The sequence below is a fragment of the Amaranthus tricolor genome, chromosome 11 (genome assembly GCF_026212465.1).
Source record: "Amaranthus tricolor cultivar Red isolate AtriRed21 chromosome 11, ASM2621246v1, whole genome shotgun sequence".
In the NCBI taxonomy this organism is placed as follows: domain Eukaryota; kingdom Viridiplantae; phylum Streptophyta; class Magnoliopsida; order Caryophyllales; family Amaranthaceae; genus Amaranthus; species Amaranthus tricolor.
Genome location: NC_080057.1, coordinates 23,425,662 through 23,441,900, shown reverse-complemented (window position 1 = coordinate 23,441,900; position 16,239 = coordinate 23,425,662). Strand labels below are relative to the sequence as shown.

General features: G+C 33.0%; 2 protein-coding genes and 1 pseudogene across 5 annotated transcripts; 2 read left to right on the top strand and 1 right to left on the bottom strand.

Moving 5' to 3' along the window:
- The first annotated feature begins 2,521 nt into the window (after positions 1-2,521).
- LOC130827124 (carbamoyl-phosphate synthase small chain, chloroplastic) lies at positions 2,522-7,291 on the top strand. 2 transcript variants are annotated; one of them, XM_057692746.1, is made up of 12 exons: positions 2,550-2,777; positions 3,383-3,469; positions 3,653-3,779; positions 4,551-4,683; positions 4,771-4,859; positions 4,947-5,007; positions 5,122-5,189; positions 5,288-5,413; positions 5,490-5,599; positions 5,682-6,029; positions 6,539-6,704; positions 6,895-7,291. In XM_057692746.1, the coding sequence occupies exons 3-12, from the start codon at positions 3,653-3,655 to the stop codon at positions 6,942-6,944; spliced, it is 1,278 nt and encodes a 425-aa protein (XP_057548729.1). In that variant the 5' UTR covers positions 2,550-2,777; positions 3,383-3,469; the 3' UTR covers positions 6,945-7,291. The 2 variants fall into 2 exon arrangements, with proteins under 2 accessions (XP_057548730.1, XP_057548729.1); XM_057692747.1 differs by lacking the exon at positions 3,383-3,469 and having other exon boundaries at positions 2,522-2,777.
- A 1,312-nt stretch (positions 7,292-8,603) lies between these two features.
- LOC130827125 (uncharacterized) lies at positions 8,604-10,972 on the bottom strand. 3 transcript variants are annotated; one of them, XM_057692748.1, is made up of 5 exons: positions 10,796-10,972; positions 10,642-10,663; positions 10,435-10,540; positions 9,324-9,431; positions 8,604-9,203 (listed from the first exon to the last, which is right to left on the bottom strand). In XM_057692748.1, exons 1-5 carry the CDS (start codon positions 10,854-10,856, stop codon positions 9,066-9,068), a joined length of 435 nt encoding a protein of 144 aa, XP_057548731.1. In that variant the 5' UTR covers positions 10,857-10,972; the 3' UTR covers positions 8,604-9,065. The 3 variants fall into 3 exon arrangements, with proteins under 3 accessions (XP_057548731.1, XP_057548733.1, XP_057548732.1); XM_057692750.1 differs by having other exon boundaries at positions 8,604-9,180; XM_057692749.1 differs by having other exon boundaries at positions 8,604-9,037.
- A 1,205-nt stretch (positions 10,973-12,177) lies between these two features.
- LOC130826677 (COBRA-like protein 7) lies at positions 12,178-15,706 on the top strand (annotated as a pseudogene).
- The last annotated feature ends 533 nt before the right edge of the window (positions 15,707-16,239 follow it).

The following is a 16,239-nucleotide window of genomic DNA, read 5'->3' as shown; positions in this document are numbered from 1 at the left end:
GTTCAGTGTTTTGTTCTCACCCACACTCGGCTAACTCTTGTAATGTTTGTTTGGGAGTCTATGTTGGAAATATTTTACATGTGAGAAAGATTTTACATCGTAAAAATTGTGCATAGTAGACTTGTATATAATACTTGATGGGTAATCCTCCTAATACCATATGAGTTTAGGAAAAGAGTAAAACTCTATCATGTGTTGTATGCAAGTCAACGTTCATTACGTGGATTTGTGGGCCCAAGCCCACGAATTTCACGTAGATACATCTACACAAGTAGGCCCATAGGGTAATCATGTGACGAATTATCATAGCCTAACAATCTTTAGATTCTTCAGTTCACAAACCTCACTTACAATGTTAAAGTCTGTAGAGAGATGCACAAGAACTAGAGATGTTGGCAGTGTTAGGAGGAAGTGAGACCGGAAAATTAACCCTAATTGATGCGAACGTGTGCATGTTTTGTAGCAAATATCTGATTTTATTTTGAATCTACAAATTATTTAGCAATTATAACTACTCCATTGTTTTATCAATATTGATTTCATTTAGATTTGTTTGGTTGTAGAATTTTGTATCGAACTTTCTTTTGGCTCCAAGCAAAGTGGGCTTTGGGAGATCTCCCTTGAATGTAGGAATAAAACGTTTTTGTATTTGAAGGCATCACAATGGCAAGTAATAATTGGCTAGGTTTGCATTTAAAGGATAAGCAATTAAAGGTTGCCAATTGCCATCTCCAACAAAGATGGTTTGGTATGTTCATTGTTCTCTAGAGTAAACATTAATTCAATTGAAGTCGGAATCAGCCTTTTGAAACTTAAATTATAATGCCTAATTTCCGTGACATTTAAAGTAGCCTTTTGAAACTTGAATCATAATGCCTAGTTTCCGTGAGATTTAAAGTAAATTCGAATCTTATTTATATCATGTTATAATTTGAAATTAGGTCCATCCTCATACTTCAATTGAAGATTTGGATGAGCTTTTGTTATTTCTCTGTTTTGAATTTATAATTTGTGGATAAGAACTTTTATTTTACTTCTCTTAAATATTTCCCTATAAATATTTCTAGTCATTTACAATTAATCCAGCAGCTACTACTTCACATCCTCTATTAATTGTGCCAGCAATTAAAGGCACTTGTAGTAGTGTCCAAAGCTCATCCAACTCTTTAATTAAAGTATGAGGATGGACCTAATTTAAAATTATAACATGATATATATAAGATTCGAGTCTGCTTTAAATCTCACGGAAATTAGTCATTATGATTCAAGTTTCAAAAGGCTGATTCCGACTTCAATTGAATTATAGTCTCAAAATGTTTTGAGGATATCCACTTTATTCTTGAAAGTGTGTTTTTTGAACTCTAATTTTCTAAATTTTCATCTTTAAGGCTCCATTCCCTCCTATTTTAGGGTTAAAAATGGAAAAATGAAGTAAGAAGGAAGAAGATGATGGCAAAAATATATGAAGGAAGAGGAAAAGGTTGCAAACGGTTATTTGATCTATTGTAGCCAGTCAGTTTCTGATCGGGGGTGCTGTGAGCAACAAAGGTCAAAAGGTTGGATTATTTATGAATAATGAATAGTATGGGTTATTCACAGCAAAATGTCAAAAGATGGGATTATTCTCAACAATTTTTATTAACTTAACAATTAGATCTTGAGTTCATTTCTCGCTACCCTTCGCTAGCCCTATCTTCTCGAGATCGACCCTGTACCGAAAAAATAATTTAGGTCATAGAATTATACCTTATTTTAATTATTACTATTACTTTCATATTGCTTTAATATATAAAATTATATCTTACAAAATTAAAAGAATATTTATTAAAAAAATTATCTTCGTGTTCGAGCGTAAGGTCAAGGCTTTTTCGCTATAAGGAAAAAAAATTACCACGACTTTTGTTCGCTATTACTAAGAGCAAACAAAAAAGCGAACAAATGAAAGTCAATGCATATTCTTTGGAAGGACAAAAAAAATAGTAAAGCAATTGTTTGTTCCCATTCATGACATTGAATTTTTGTTGTCCTTCCAAATGTTATAACATTGTTTTCTTTTGTTCGTTGTTAGTAACAACGAATAAAGGATTTTGACTTTTTTGATCAGTTTTTTTGTTCGTCATTAGTAACAATGAATTAATATTTGATCTTAGCTTTGACATAAAAACACTTATTTTTATAATTAAAAATTCTCAGGACTTATTCAAAATTTTTTATAAAATATAAGCTTATTTTTTTCAATTTTATAGAACCAAAGAAAAGACAAAAATGAATTGGCCATAAAAATTAGGACGAGAGAAAAAAACCAAGCAGCTAGTCTCTTGAGAGACAGTTTATTTGAAAGTCCAACTCATTAAAGATTAATGTCTATTTAAAAATATCTAATTACATTATTTTTAATGCCTACTTATAATATTTTTAAAAACATGTAATAAATCAACCCATTTAAAAATAATTTCTTAAAATGACCGTCTTTTACAAGATCTAACAATAAGCAAGGCGGATAAACCTAAATCCAAAAACTGAAGTTTTTTTTTCTTTACCCTCTTTTTTTTTTTTTTTTTTTCCTGCCAATTATCATCCTCTAGCAATAAACAGGTGCGGATAAAACCCTAAAAGCTAAACCCTAAAACTTACCCAGCCAGCAGCCACCTCAGCCGCCCCCTGCCACCTGGCCCCAGCCACTTCCGTCGCCTGTCGCCTCCCTCTTGGCCCCAGCCACTGCCGCGACTATCCGTCTGTCTTCTGAAATCAGTTTTTTTTTTTTTTTTTGTTTTAAGGTATTTTTTACTCAATAAAATGTTCTTTAATCTTTAATCTTAATCTTAATTTTTATGTTCTAATTTTTAATCTTAATCTTGATGTTTTAATATTTTAATCTTAATCTTCATTTTTATATTCTTGAATTTTATTATAATGTTATTTTTTGACATTTTATGTTTATCTTCTTTGAATAATTGAATATTTGTTAATGTTAATGTGTTTGTTAATGTTAGTGTGTTTATTTAATATTTATCATTAAATTTAGACATTTTGAAATCTCCAATTTTAGATATGATTTATCCCAAAATATTAGTGTTTCTTGATTTGAGAAATTCAATTTTATAGGATGTTTTTATTGATTTATTGCTTATTCATCTTTAATTTTATTATCTTTTGATTTATTTTTGAGTGTAGAATGTTGATTGAATATAAATTTTAATTGTATTTAATTTATCTTTTTTGATCTTTATCATTGATTTCTTATATTAGGCACATGAATGTAGTTTGAGAGTTTATCAATAGACAAAGTACTGCTGCACTTTCCTTTTTTTTTTTCTTTTTTTTTTCTTACTTTCCATTGTTCTTTCATAATCTGTAAATGGAACTTTTTTTTGATCTTTAGCTTCTTGTGGTAACATTGACAAAAAGTTAGTGGCAATCAATTCTAGAAGTTTTTTCTTAGCTACAGCCTTTGAGCTGAATCTCTTTGGTTAGTTCTTTGTTTCCGTTTGTATATTATAATGTTAGTATATTGTTGTCTTGTTTTTTTTTAAAACGAGTTCAGGAAGATGGTAGAGCTCTTGAAATGTGGATTGATTTTGCTATGGCTAAATATGTGTTTTTTGTTTTTGTTGGTTCCCATGGGACTCTGAAACCCTGGATCCTCCTAAAGATGGCAATGGCATGTAGAGCAATTAATTTGGTTGTGGCTATGTCGATTCCAGTATCTAATAAACCACAACACAGCTTATTCAGCGTCAAATGTTCTGTATCTCTCTCAGAGAATGCTTCTGTTCCAGGTTTGTGTAGTATTATTGTAAATTAAGTTCTAATTAGAACAAGTTGTATTGTTTTTTTAATAATTGTTTGATGAATTAATTTGAAGAGAGATTAGAACTGATGTATTAGGTTAATGGAAGTGGTTGTGGTTGATGTTTATCCCTTTTGTATATGGAAAAGTGATTTTTGTGGAATGGACGTCGTTGCTTGATTTGTTCTCGAATCAATTTCAGATCATTTTTTTGTGTGGAAGTGGAATGGAGGTTAGCTGTTAATTCATGGAGTGATTAGCAATATGTGGAGAAATGGAGGGTGGTAGAATGGAATAGAAGTGGTGGATATGGTGGAAGTGAATAAGAACTCATTATTATTTTGTGGAAGTGAAAAACTTGACTTATTTTTGTATCTCTATACAAGACTGCTATATGTGACCGACTAAATAACTTTATTAGTAAAATAGGTTCAGTTGTAGGTGGTACGTATGACAAATGACAAATGATTATTGCTTGTATTGAAACTTTTAAAGGAAGGGGAAGGGTACACAATAACTATCATGTCCACCAATGAAACCCATGAATGATTATACTTGTGGACACATGGATATCCTCACTCATATAGTTGTTTGTATTTTCTTTCTAGGTGGTAAATTGATTGCTGTCTCCATAATGTGTATTACTTAATTATGCCTAGTTTTCAGCTCAAATCATTTTTCCTTTAGTACTGAGATTTCCACTGCCCCTCCTCCTTTCTATATATGGTTAAACTATATCTGCAACTACATTAAAATGTAGGGTTGGGAGGGAGGCCATGGAAGGTATCAGATGCTAGACTTGTGCTCGAGGATGGTTCCATTTGGAAGGCTAAATCATTTGGTGCTTCTGGAACACAAGTTGGTGAAGTGGTTTTCAATACTTCACTGACAGGGTGAGCGGAAAATCAACTGTTGTCTGGCCATCAATGCTCCCACCTTCAGCTTAACTAACAGTCTTAAACCACTGTTTTATGTTTCAGATATCAGGAAATTTTAACTGACCCGAGTTATGCTGGGCAATTTGTATTGATGACAAATCCTCATATAGGGAATACTGGTGTCAATTTTGGTGAGTACATTTTAACTTTTCTGCTGCCAATTTAATTCTAATATGTATCAAGGATGTGTAACCAAAGTGGAGACAAATTCATTTCAGAGGATGAAGAGTCAACACAATGCTTTCTTGGTGGTCTAGTAATCAAAAGTTTAAGCATTAGGTTGGTTCGCTTCCATTTACTATCTTGTGAAGATTGAAGATGCTATTTTTCTCAAGATAATACTTTTTCTGAAATTTGACATTTTGAGTGGTCATATATTACTTGTTCTTGCAGCACATCGAACTGGAGATGTGCTGAGACACTTGGAGATTATTTAGCCAAAAGGAACATTATGGGTATATGTAAGTCATTAGCTAAAACCATGGAAGCTTAGATTCTGCAATTTGTTTTCATTTGCCACATATGACTTTTGTGTCTAACTTTTTGGTTTGTGGATTAGATGATGTTGACACTCGTGCTATCACTCGTAGATTGAGAGAAGATGGGAGCCTTATTGGTGTATTGAGCACAGAATCAAAATCAGACCAAGAACTTTTGGAAATGGCTCGTTCTTGGGACATTGTTGGTAATCTTCTGTTCCTATTCTGAACAGAAAAGGCTTTCTAAAAACTGCTAGCTTTAATTCCAGCTACATTTGGCAGGTGTCGATTTAATAAGTGGTGTTTCTTGTCAAGCTCCTTATGAGTGGGTTAACAAAACCAATGATGAATGGGAATTCAATACAGATGGGAAACCTGCAGAAAGTCTTAGGGTACATAAGTTGTATTGACTCTGTTAACTAGTTTGGATGACCTTTTTATTGTTACTGATTTTGGCTGTGTATAAAAATGAAGGTGATTGCCTATGATTTTGGCATCAAACATAACATTCTGAGGCGCCTGGCCTCATATGGATGCAAGATTACTGTCGTTCCTTCAACATGGCCAGCATCAGAGACACTGAAAATGCAACCAGATGGCGTTCTTTTCAGTAATGGTCCAGGTGATCCTTCGGCAGTACCATATGCTGTTGATACAGTGAAGGAGTTGATTGGACAGGTTCCCATTTTCGGAATCTGCATGGGCCATCAGTTGTTAGGCCAGGGATTGGGTGGTAAAACTTTCAAAATGAAGTTTGGTCATCATGGAGGAAATCACCCTGTTCATAATATGAGAAATGGACAAGTTGAAATTAGTGCACAGGTATTGATCTCCAAGTGATTCGTTGTTGTCATATTGTTTCATATATGTTTATCTCCTTTGTCTGGTTGTTTCCTTCACCTTTTCCCTTGCATAACCTCCCCGCAGTCTACTTATTCACTTTGTTATTCGGACCACAGACTGCTGTCTGCAAAAGGCCTTTATACCAAAAAATGCTGCCAACACTTTGTTTCATACATTAGTGATGTTGAATAGCCTTGCCAGCTGCATAATGCAGAACATGAAAAACTTCATAGTAGCATATTAGAGTTACGATTCTTTTCAAGATTCACTTTCTGTTCATATTTTTGTAGATATTTTTGGGGTATATGAACTGTTATTGCCTATTTATGAAGATTTTGCGTTTATATTATCATATTAGACAATAATTCAATGTATGCAGTAGGTCTGAGAATTTATTTGACAGTAATTCTAGATATATCTGGGGTACATGAAGTTGTTTTTGTCTCTGTTGAGCATTTTAACAGCTTACTTTTTTTATTGCGTGACAGAATCATAACTACGCAGTAGACCCTGCCTCACTTCCCGAGGGAGTTGAAGTGACGCACGTCAATCTTAATGACGGGAGCTGTGCAGGTCTTGCCTTTCCATCGAAGAATCTCATGTCTCTCCAGTATCATCCAGAGGCATCTCCAGGACCCCATGACTCAGACCTTGGTATTTGCATCCTCCTGAAATCGGAGTTTATATTTTACTTCAAATTTGGTGAAAATATATTGTTCACTCACCTGAATGTACCCTTTCATCATCATATTTACTCTTTTATGCATCAAATTTTATTTCAAGTGCTGTTGTGTCAACTGGTGCTTTTGTTCTACTGGATTGTAATTTGCTCCTTTTGTTGCAGTTTTTGGAGAATTCGTTGATATGATGAGGAGAGTAAAAGCAAATGCGTGACGCTCGATGATTGCAAATGATGGAGATTGTTAGAATCAACTTATTTTGTAATTAGATTATGTTCCATCCAAAGAAAATCCTTTAGCAATGTTAGTAGGTATGATAGTTCATTTTGTGTTATTTTTTTATGTGGCAAGCCTTCATCCGTGTAACCTGGGAACCTATTATCCCCGACTCTAAACACTAGACTTGCATGCTTCATAATCCGGCTGTGCCTGTTATAGCTCTCTCATTTTCCACAAGGCCCAAGATGGCTAGAAAGTTAAGCTTGTTGGCTTTCTGTGAAGTAAGTTGTTTGAATTCTTCATAAATGTATGATATTATCTACGGGTACTTTTTTTACATCATTTTCATGCAATGTAGCTTGGCAATTTTTGGCTATTATGAAATCAAGTCTCAAGAGTATTAGGCTATTATCTTTACATATTTTGTAATTACGTCACTTGATTTCGATTTTTCATATATAAAAATTGTTGCTATGGAGTAGCCAAATAAGACATAATCGATCTCATATGACAACTGATTTTATTACCACGGAGTCAAATTGAATAATTGCTCCCTTCGGCTCATTTTCCTTCTAGTGTGTGACATGAAGTTTGCCCAATTATTTTTTCTCTATTATGTGCAAGTTATTTTTTTACTAATTTAAATCACTTTCTTTAATTTTTATCTCATCCGTACACAGAATAGTACTTGACACGATTCTAAATGTTTTTGTCAACGTCTTCAGAAAATTTATGCGAGTTTGTTGTTAACCATAGCAATTGCATCTTTATTTTGCCAAGAAAAGGATGATCGTAAAAATGTAATGATTTGATAAAAAAAACTTAATCTTGTTTATAATAGTTATGTGACTCAATGCTTTAATAATTTGGATAAGTAAAGGTAATTAGATATATGTCCTGTGTAATGGACGGATGTGTAAATGTGTAGTTACATATAAATAAAATACAATAGATATAAACTAATGATAACAATTTAAAAGTGAAGATATTACAAAATTTACAATTATTTAAATCAATCGGAAACAATTAGAACATATTACTTTAAATATTTAGCTACATATATATAGAAGTTAATGGATGGTCAATGTTTTGATTTTTTTTAAAAAAAATATTTCGAGTAAATAGGAAACTAAATTACGTAAATATATTTATTACAACAAAATTATTAGATTATCATACCTTCTTTAAATACATGCTATTGCAATTTATATCATTTTGCTATGTAATAAAAAGCAAATTTATATTTTATTGAATTAACTCCATATAAACATAGCTAATTAGACATTTGATTTTTTTTTATTTTAATTGGTAGAAAATGACATGGTGTAAAAATAACTTACCAAATAATCAAAATTAGCAAATCACATAAATCTATGTGGTAAAACTCTCAATGTGTGGCATTTGAAAATTTTCAATTTTTTAATAGATAAATAATTGCATTTTTGATGTAATCGGAAAATTATAAGGCCTTATTGGATATTCATGCCCCTTGGTTTGTCAAATGTTCAAATAACATCAATAGTTGTTTGTCCAATCTCAAAAACTACATCTTATCACAAATTCCCGATTTCAACATTTCATTACTTCAATCATATCATTTAACGAATCTCATGTAGGCGGGATTTAGAGAGATCAGATTTATGAAACTTTATCATTGTCAATTGTTGATACCAAATCGTTTATAACTTCATAAAAATGAAAGGTACACATAATTTAAAAGCTATTTCACTATTAACATTCGCAATCAAAGAACTATAAATGTTACTAGCAAGGATATAAATTACGATAATGATTCATCTTCATGCATAAAACCGAAATATTCGAAACTAGACAAGACTTCTGAAATTCTTATCAGCTATCTAATGCTCAAGGTTCAGCAAGATTACTATCTAATGCTTAAGGTTTATAGCAAGATCACCTGAATTAGCTTAAGAAGCAGCTACTCCAGTCTCAAATCACTGATAGAAGAATAAAAAAGCAGTGCAGTCACAGCTTTGAGAGCAACATAGCAATCTCTTCATCAGGAAGCTTGACTTCTATACATACTCCTAAACATGAAGCAAGTCTCGCCGCCAACTGGTGCTTACACTAACAACACAATCACAAACTGTTATTTCTAGGACTCGTACACATCCAAGTGGCTCCCAACTAATCGGGGTTTTGGGGGGTCAGGGATATGCGCAACCTCACCCTTGTTAGAGATGACAAAAAGAGGTTGTTTTCCATTTATCCTGGTTTTAAACATCATCAGCAACTTCACACAAATAAAACGTGCACGTGATTTAATGATCTATTTTAGTATAGTTCACTGCACTTCAAAACCGAAGAACTGAAATATAAAATAAACATGAATAAGTTTACAACTTCAACTTACACAAAGTTGTTCCCCTCTGTTCACAATGTCATAAAAAAATGAGTAGCACCCACAGTAATTCTCTGCAAAGCATAAATATTCTTCTTTCTTCCGAGATTCTCCAACAACCTAATTCAACAAAGAAAAAAGAGTACTATTTAGCAATGATTTTTCACGTTGATTCATCTAACCAGTGCTACCAGTTGGTTTTATTAGATCAAGTGTTTATTATCATTCCTAAATTAAGGCAGATACCCACCAAGAGCACAGATGGGGCACAACGGAGATGCAGGCTCGGTTCCTTTCTTTACAAGATTCCGATAAAGGAGATCCTATACTATCTTATAGGAAATATTCAAACGCAAATAGTAAATACCATCTTTATGATCACCTAGTGTTAAATTAGACTGGACTTATTGAGAATGCCAGCATATTATCGGGAAAACTCAAAGTGCATACACTTCATAAGCCACATAGATACCATCACAAAATCATATGACAATAAGAGGAAAGACTCTAATGACTTATAAAGTGTGTACATCTTTAATTCATATATGTGGGATGGAACCATCCCAACACCTAGTCTGATAAGTGCCGGCAACTTGCTGCTTCGACGAGAAACTTTTCATTGTTCGTGAAGAAGGATTCTACCCGCTCCAGACCTACTACCCTAACCATTGAAGTTTTCGCTTCAACCTTATGACAAGGCTCGATTCTCACACCTAGATCAATGATCAACTTCCTCCTTCCTTTGTAGGGATTTCTAGCCTACCCCGAATTAAAAAAAAATAATATAAAAAATGATTTGCTAATTATAGTCTCAAAAATTTGGCACTTTTTTAAATCCATCAAAGTATCAAAGTCTATTGCTTTAGGCCAAATCACAGTCATAATTTTAGATTAAATAGTCGGAATTCCGAAATTTGGCCGAACAACGTAGACTTGAATACTTTGTAATTCACAGAAAATAAACACCAATTCACAAAAAGTTATAAACGACTATAATTCACATATTATTCTAAAATAATTTAGAGTAGATTATACAACCTTACAACTTCACCGCAACGAAAACAAATTAACATTGTAAAATCAAGAAATTGACAAAAAAAATAAAAAGAATTAAGAGAAGAACCTGAAAAATGGTTCGACCACTGGGTACTCCATAGAGTCTCTTAACACCACGTTGATCCACAATCCTTGTAGCTCGCTCAAAGTTTCTCCCAAACAAAAAGTGCAATCTGGACTTACATAGCAAAGATAAATTAACATTACCAAGCTAAGCTTGATACAATTGAAAATCAATGTGAGATCAAATCGAAGATATGAGGAATATACTAACACTCCCAGTTGATCATCAGTCACTGTCTTAAATCAACTTCTTCCATTGTCAATTTTCTCGAGTTGATTGTCAAATACATTATGAAGTTGAGAAAACAAAATGAAAGAAGCAGATGAAATGGATTTGAAATTAGGGCAATTGTACGTAGAAAAACCTGAACGAGTTGACTCAATTCCTTTCCAAATTGCTTCCGCCACCATTGTACTTGCTCTCATTTTCGTGGATCGATTTTCTTCCTCTGAGCAGAAAATTGCCTGGATTCAACGGGCGGGGTTTTTGATTCCCTTGGAACTATAAATAGGGTGAGTGACAGAATGGAAAAGAAAATCGAACCGGAACAAGTGATAGTTTGCCAAAGACCGAAACAAACAAGCAATTTTTTTAAAAAAAGAAAAAAATAGCTTCAACTAAATTAATTCTAAAAATATGCATCTCATGGTCGAGTCTAATGTCAGATATGTTCGCAATTACTAACAGCAAATAAAAAAATTGGTCAAAAACGATAAATTGTTTGTGCGCAATTAATAACTGCGAACAAAAAAGAGATAATTTCATAACTTTAGAAAATACAAAAAATTGAAAATTATGTTTGTTCGCAGTTAACAAGAACAAACAATTTTTTTTTGTTTTTTGTCCCTTCTAAACATATAACATTATCTCCCTTTTGTTCGCAGTTATTAACTGCGAACAAACAATTTTGATTTTTTTTTACCAACTTTTTGTTTGTTGTTAATAACTGTGAACATACCTGATCTTAGATTCGGGTATGGAGACACTTATTTTTGGAATTAAGATTACCTAAAGCTCATTTTTTTTATTTTTTTTGTTAAAATACTTATTTGTTTCAAATTTTTGATGTTTGCTTCAATTAATATAAGACTCGATTTTCAACACCGGTAAATTGTTACTCCCTCCAACCCAAGAAAATACGTCAGCATTTTATATACGGAAAATTTTGCAACCATATCTTCATAGAAACAAAAATTGTTTTCTTATCGATCCTTAATATTAAACATTATAATTTATTTGCAAGATCTTCAAAATAAAACCCATGTAATCTAATAAATACTTTTTATATATAAACAATTGTAATTCAAAACCCAAAAGATAGCTATCAATCTTGAAATCTTTTGAGCATAAATTCACCAATCATCAAATGTATATTAGTGTAAAATTATATACTTAGTCAAAAGACTAATTCAACACAATAGACCAATTCTTAATCCTTACATCACTATATCCCTTTCATTTATGCAAGTATGCAACTCTTATAAATTCTAATATTTTTTTCTTACAAGCAATATGTCTTCATCTACACTAATTAATCATTCTAATTATATTAAACTCTCTCAAACTTATGTGTTCATCTACACTAATTAATCATTCTAACTATACTTAAACTCTCTCAAACTTCCATTCCAACTCAAACATGGAGATCAAACTCTCCATAAGCTATGGTTTAGGACTCAACCTGTTTAAAGCCCATATAGTTAAAGGTTGGATTCAGACTTCCAATAAACCCCTAACTTGCTATACATGTCTAGTCATAACTTTATTTCTCTTGTTCTCTTCTTTTCCAATATCAATATCCCAAAATCAAACCCAACTCCAACCCAACATCTGTCCACATGCAATAATATATTTTTACAATACACGTACACACGAGGCCAACAACTTCCTCCGAACCTAATCGACTCAAACCCAAAGCATCAACCATACAAGTTCCAATCCACAATTTACATTCAAAATAATGGTTTAAAAGAGTTAAACTCATGGAGAGTTTTTGTAGGGTTTCAAAATGGAGAACTATTAGTGTCAACTTCTAATGCTATACTATTAGATGGTTCTCCTTTGCCTGCTAATGTTTCTAATGGCACTATTTTTACTGGATATCCTGTGGCTAATTTAAAGACTGCTATCGAGACAGCCGGCGATTTAACTCGAATGAGTGTTTAAGTTCAATTGGTGGGTACTGAGTTTGGTATTCCACCGGAAAATGTTTCTTTGCCCACTAATATTACCCTTGTTAATGATGGGTTTATATGCCCTAATCCCACCATGCAAGGTAACCTTTGTTTATTTTTCTCAATTTTTTTTGTGTTGTATAATTCGACGGTAGGCTGGTGAATCCCTATAGGCCGAGGAGAAAGAGTTAAAGAATTAAATCAAACTTTTATTACATGGGTGAGAGAGAATCACTAAAACGTATACTATTTTGTACCTTGTGAATTGTGATTAGCATCAAAGAAACAAATAGTGTTTTTGAAGAAAAAGTAAATACTTGTTAACAAAAGAAAAGATAAATTGAATTGTGTAAATGAAATTAAAAAAGGAGTAAAAATGTGTGGATAAAATTTTAAAAAAGTGGTAGACTCATTTTCAACACCCAACAATGAAAAATGACGCAAATAGATAGGGATGAGGGAGTAATACTCCCAAGACCTTAAAGTAAGGATGTATTACAATCAGTGGTAGACACAAAATTTTAATTACGTGAGTCCTCCAAATAAATTATAATGATTAAATAAGAATAAAATTGAAGGAACTATAACATTTTAAACCTAATATATTTAACATTTTTTCTAATTTTTCTTGAGAAATTTGATACAAATCATAATGTACAACGAAATTTGTACACTCCTATGCCTCTATATTGATCCGACCATGGCACCATGCATATAATTAATACTTAGTTTAATTATGGTAGTACTAATAATTAAAAAGATAAATTTTTAATCCAAAATTCAAAGATACTTGGGGGTGTATGGTAATGATTTTAATTTTTGGGGGTGTTTGGTAGTTGTCTTTTACATTGGCTTTTTTGTTGGCTTTTGATTTTGGTTTGTTGGTTGATCAAATTGACAAAAAAATATTTAATAAAGAACTTTTAAGTCCGCTGAAAAGATGACTTTTAAGCTAAAATAAAAAAACTACTCCTTATTTGTTAACTTTTGGCTTATTGATAATTTACCTAAAAAATACTCCCATCCCCAATTATACTTTTGCATCTCATCACTCATCACTATGCTTTTCTTATCAATTATATGAATCATCAATCATCAATTTTTAATTATCAATTATCAACTATCAATGGCATTAGGCATACATTTTTAATAAACAGGCAAAACAACCAACAACCAATACCTAAATTTACCAAATATCTTCATAAGCAGGTGGCTTTTTCAGCTAGCTTAAAAGCATACAAACACGACCAACATTTTTCAGCTGGTCAAACAACTAACTAAAAGGCCAATAACCAACAACTAACAACCAATTGCCAAACGCCTTTGCATGTTTTATTTTAAGCTATCAATGTAACAAAACTGATTAATTACCATAAAATTATGGTAATTTTTGGCCCTTAATATGAAAATTTGATCCCGTCTCACTTAGATCTTGATTTCGCCTGTATTATCGGTTGTTCTTATTCAGGGTCTGCCCTATAAGAAGGCAAGAGGGGTCTGTATCCCGAACTCATCCAAAAAATTAAAAAAACAACGCTTTAATATTTAATAATTAGGTTCTTATAAATATATATTTAGTATTTAAGGACCCATAATTTATATTTTACCATCTTTCAAATCTCAGAATCAGCCAAGTAATTAAAAAAACAATTTTTGATGGTTTAATTGCAGGGAAAACTAGTATGTTTACATGTTGTAGACAAGATCCTAATGCTAGATCAAGATTGAAAACAACATAGCAATACCAACCTATGCAAAATGGTGATTTAAGCATAGTGTACGACATAATATCAGCATATGATACAAATTATTGGGCACAAGTTACAATTATCAACCAAAATCAAATAGGGCGTTTAGACAATTGGAAACTTAGTTGGCATTGGCTTAGAAATGAGTTTATTTATACTATGAAAGGTGCTACACCTCACAAAATAGACACTTCCAAATGCATATTTGGTGATCAAGCCAAGTTCTATCAAAGCCTTGATCTCTCCAAAGCCTTAAGTTGCGAACCCGAGCAAACTATCATAGACATGCCATCGAATTTGGCTAATGATCCAACCTTAGGTTCGGTCCCTTATTGTTGTAGAAACGGTACAATTTTGCCTTCGATTATGGACCCGAGTAAGTCAATTTCCATTTTTCAGATGCAGGTTTATAAGATGCCTCCTGACCTGAATGTGACGATATTTAATCCTCCGCAAAGATGGGTAATCAACGGTACATTCAATCAGAACTATCAATGCAGAAATCCAATTAGAGTTAGTCCGAGCCACTTGCCAAGCACAAACGGCCTCCCAGTTGAATCAGAGGCCATTGCTAGTTGGCAAGTGGTGTGTAACAAGACCAAAACTAGCCAAAAGCCTCCAAAATGTTGTGTATCATTTTCTTCATTTTTTAACGACTCAGTTGCTCCTTGCAAGACTTGTGCCTGCGGGTGCCCTAACCCTGGACAAACACGAGCTTGCAATGCAACCGCGGATGCTATCCCTTTACCATCTTACGCACTTTTGATCCCTTATGAGAATCGGACTAGTATCACCACCAAATATGCTACATTGAAACATATACCCATAACCAACAACCTATTACCTTGTGGTGATAATTGCGGAGTCTCCATAAATTGGCATTTGTTATCAGATTATCGGAGTGGATGGACATCTAGGATCACTCTTTTCAATTGGGGAGACACCAATTTCTCCGATTGGTTTGTAGCCGCGGAGCTAGACAAGGCAGGAACAGGGCTCGAATGAGTATATACCTTCAATGGGAGTTCTTTGCAAGGGGATAGTAGCACAATTTTTATGCAAGGTTTTCCTGGTGGAAACAATTATCTTCCAGGACAAGCAAATGGGTCTAACCCTGAAAAGGATCCTAAACAGCCAGGTACATTGCAATCGGTGATATTGTTTGAGAAGATGAAAACACCAGGGATCAATGTGGCTCGCGGGGATGGTTTTCCGACCAAGATTATCTTCAATGGTGAAGAGTGTTCTCTTCCTACAGATTTGCCCATAAGCCCAGCTACTATGATCAATTTAGCTACTACTAGTATGCAAAGTTTGCCTCTAGTGGTACTATTTGTTTTCATATTGATGTGAGTTTTTTTAGTACGGGGACGGGTTGAAGAGGAGATCGAGAATCGAACTTAGGACCTTATCTAAAGGAAGTGATTTATGCTTCAAATGTATTAAGATCTAATCTTCTTGAGTAGATTTTTGGTGTATATTATTAGAGATTATTTTTACGTTATGTTTTTATCAATATTTTTGATATTTTATTCAATTTGTGAAGAATAAAAAGACAGGGGAAGAACTTGTATATAATTAAAATTTGGATTGATTGGGTTGAAGTGTCAATGACAATTGATGAAATTTTGTGATCTATCATGTCCGTCACAACTTTAGTGTTTACTGCTTGAATAATACTTTTTAATCTTGTAGAAACTGAAAAATACAAGGCATTTGAAGTATACTAATTAAGTAGGTTTTTTTTAAAAAAATACTAATTAAGTAGGTTAATACAACTAACTCAAACAAAATTAATTAATTTTGTGATCTAGCTTGCCCATGCATTGTAACTTTTGACTAGGTCAAGCTACACCTACAACGCTCGACCGAGTGCCTTCACTTGG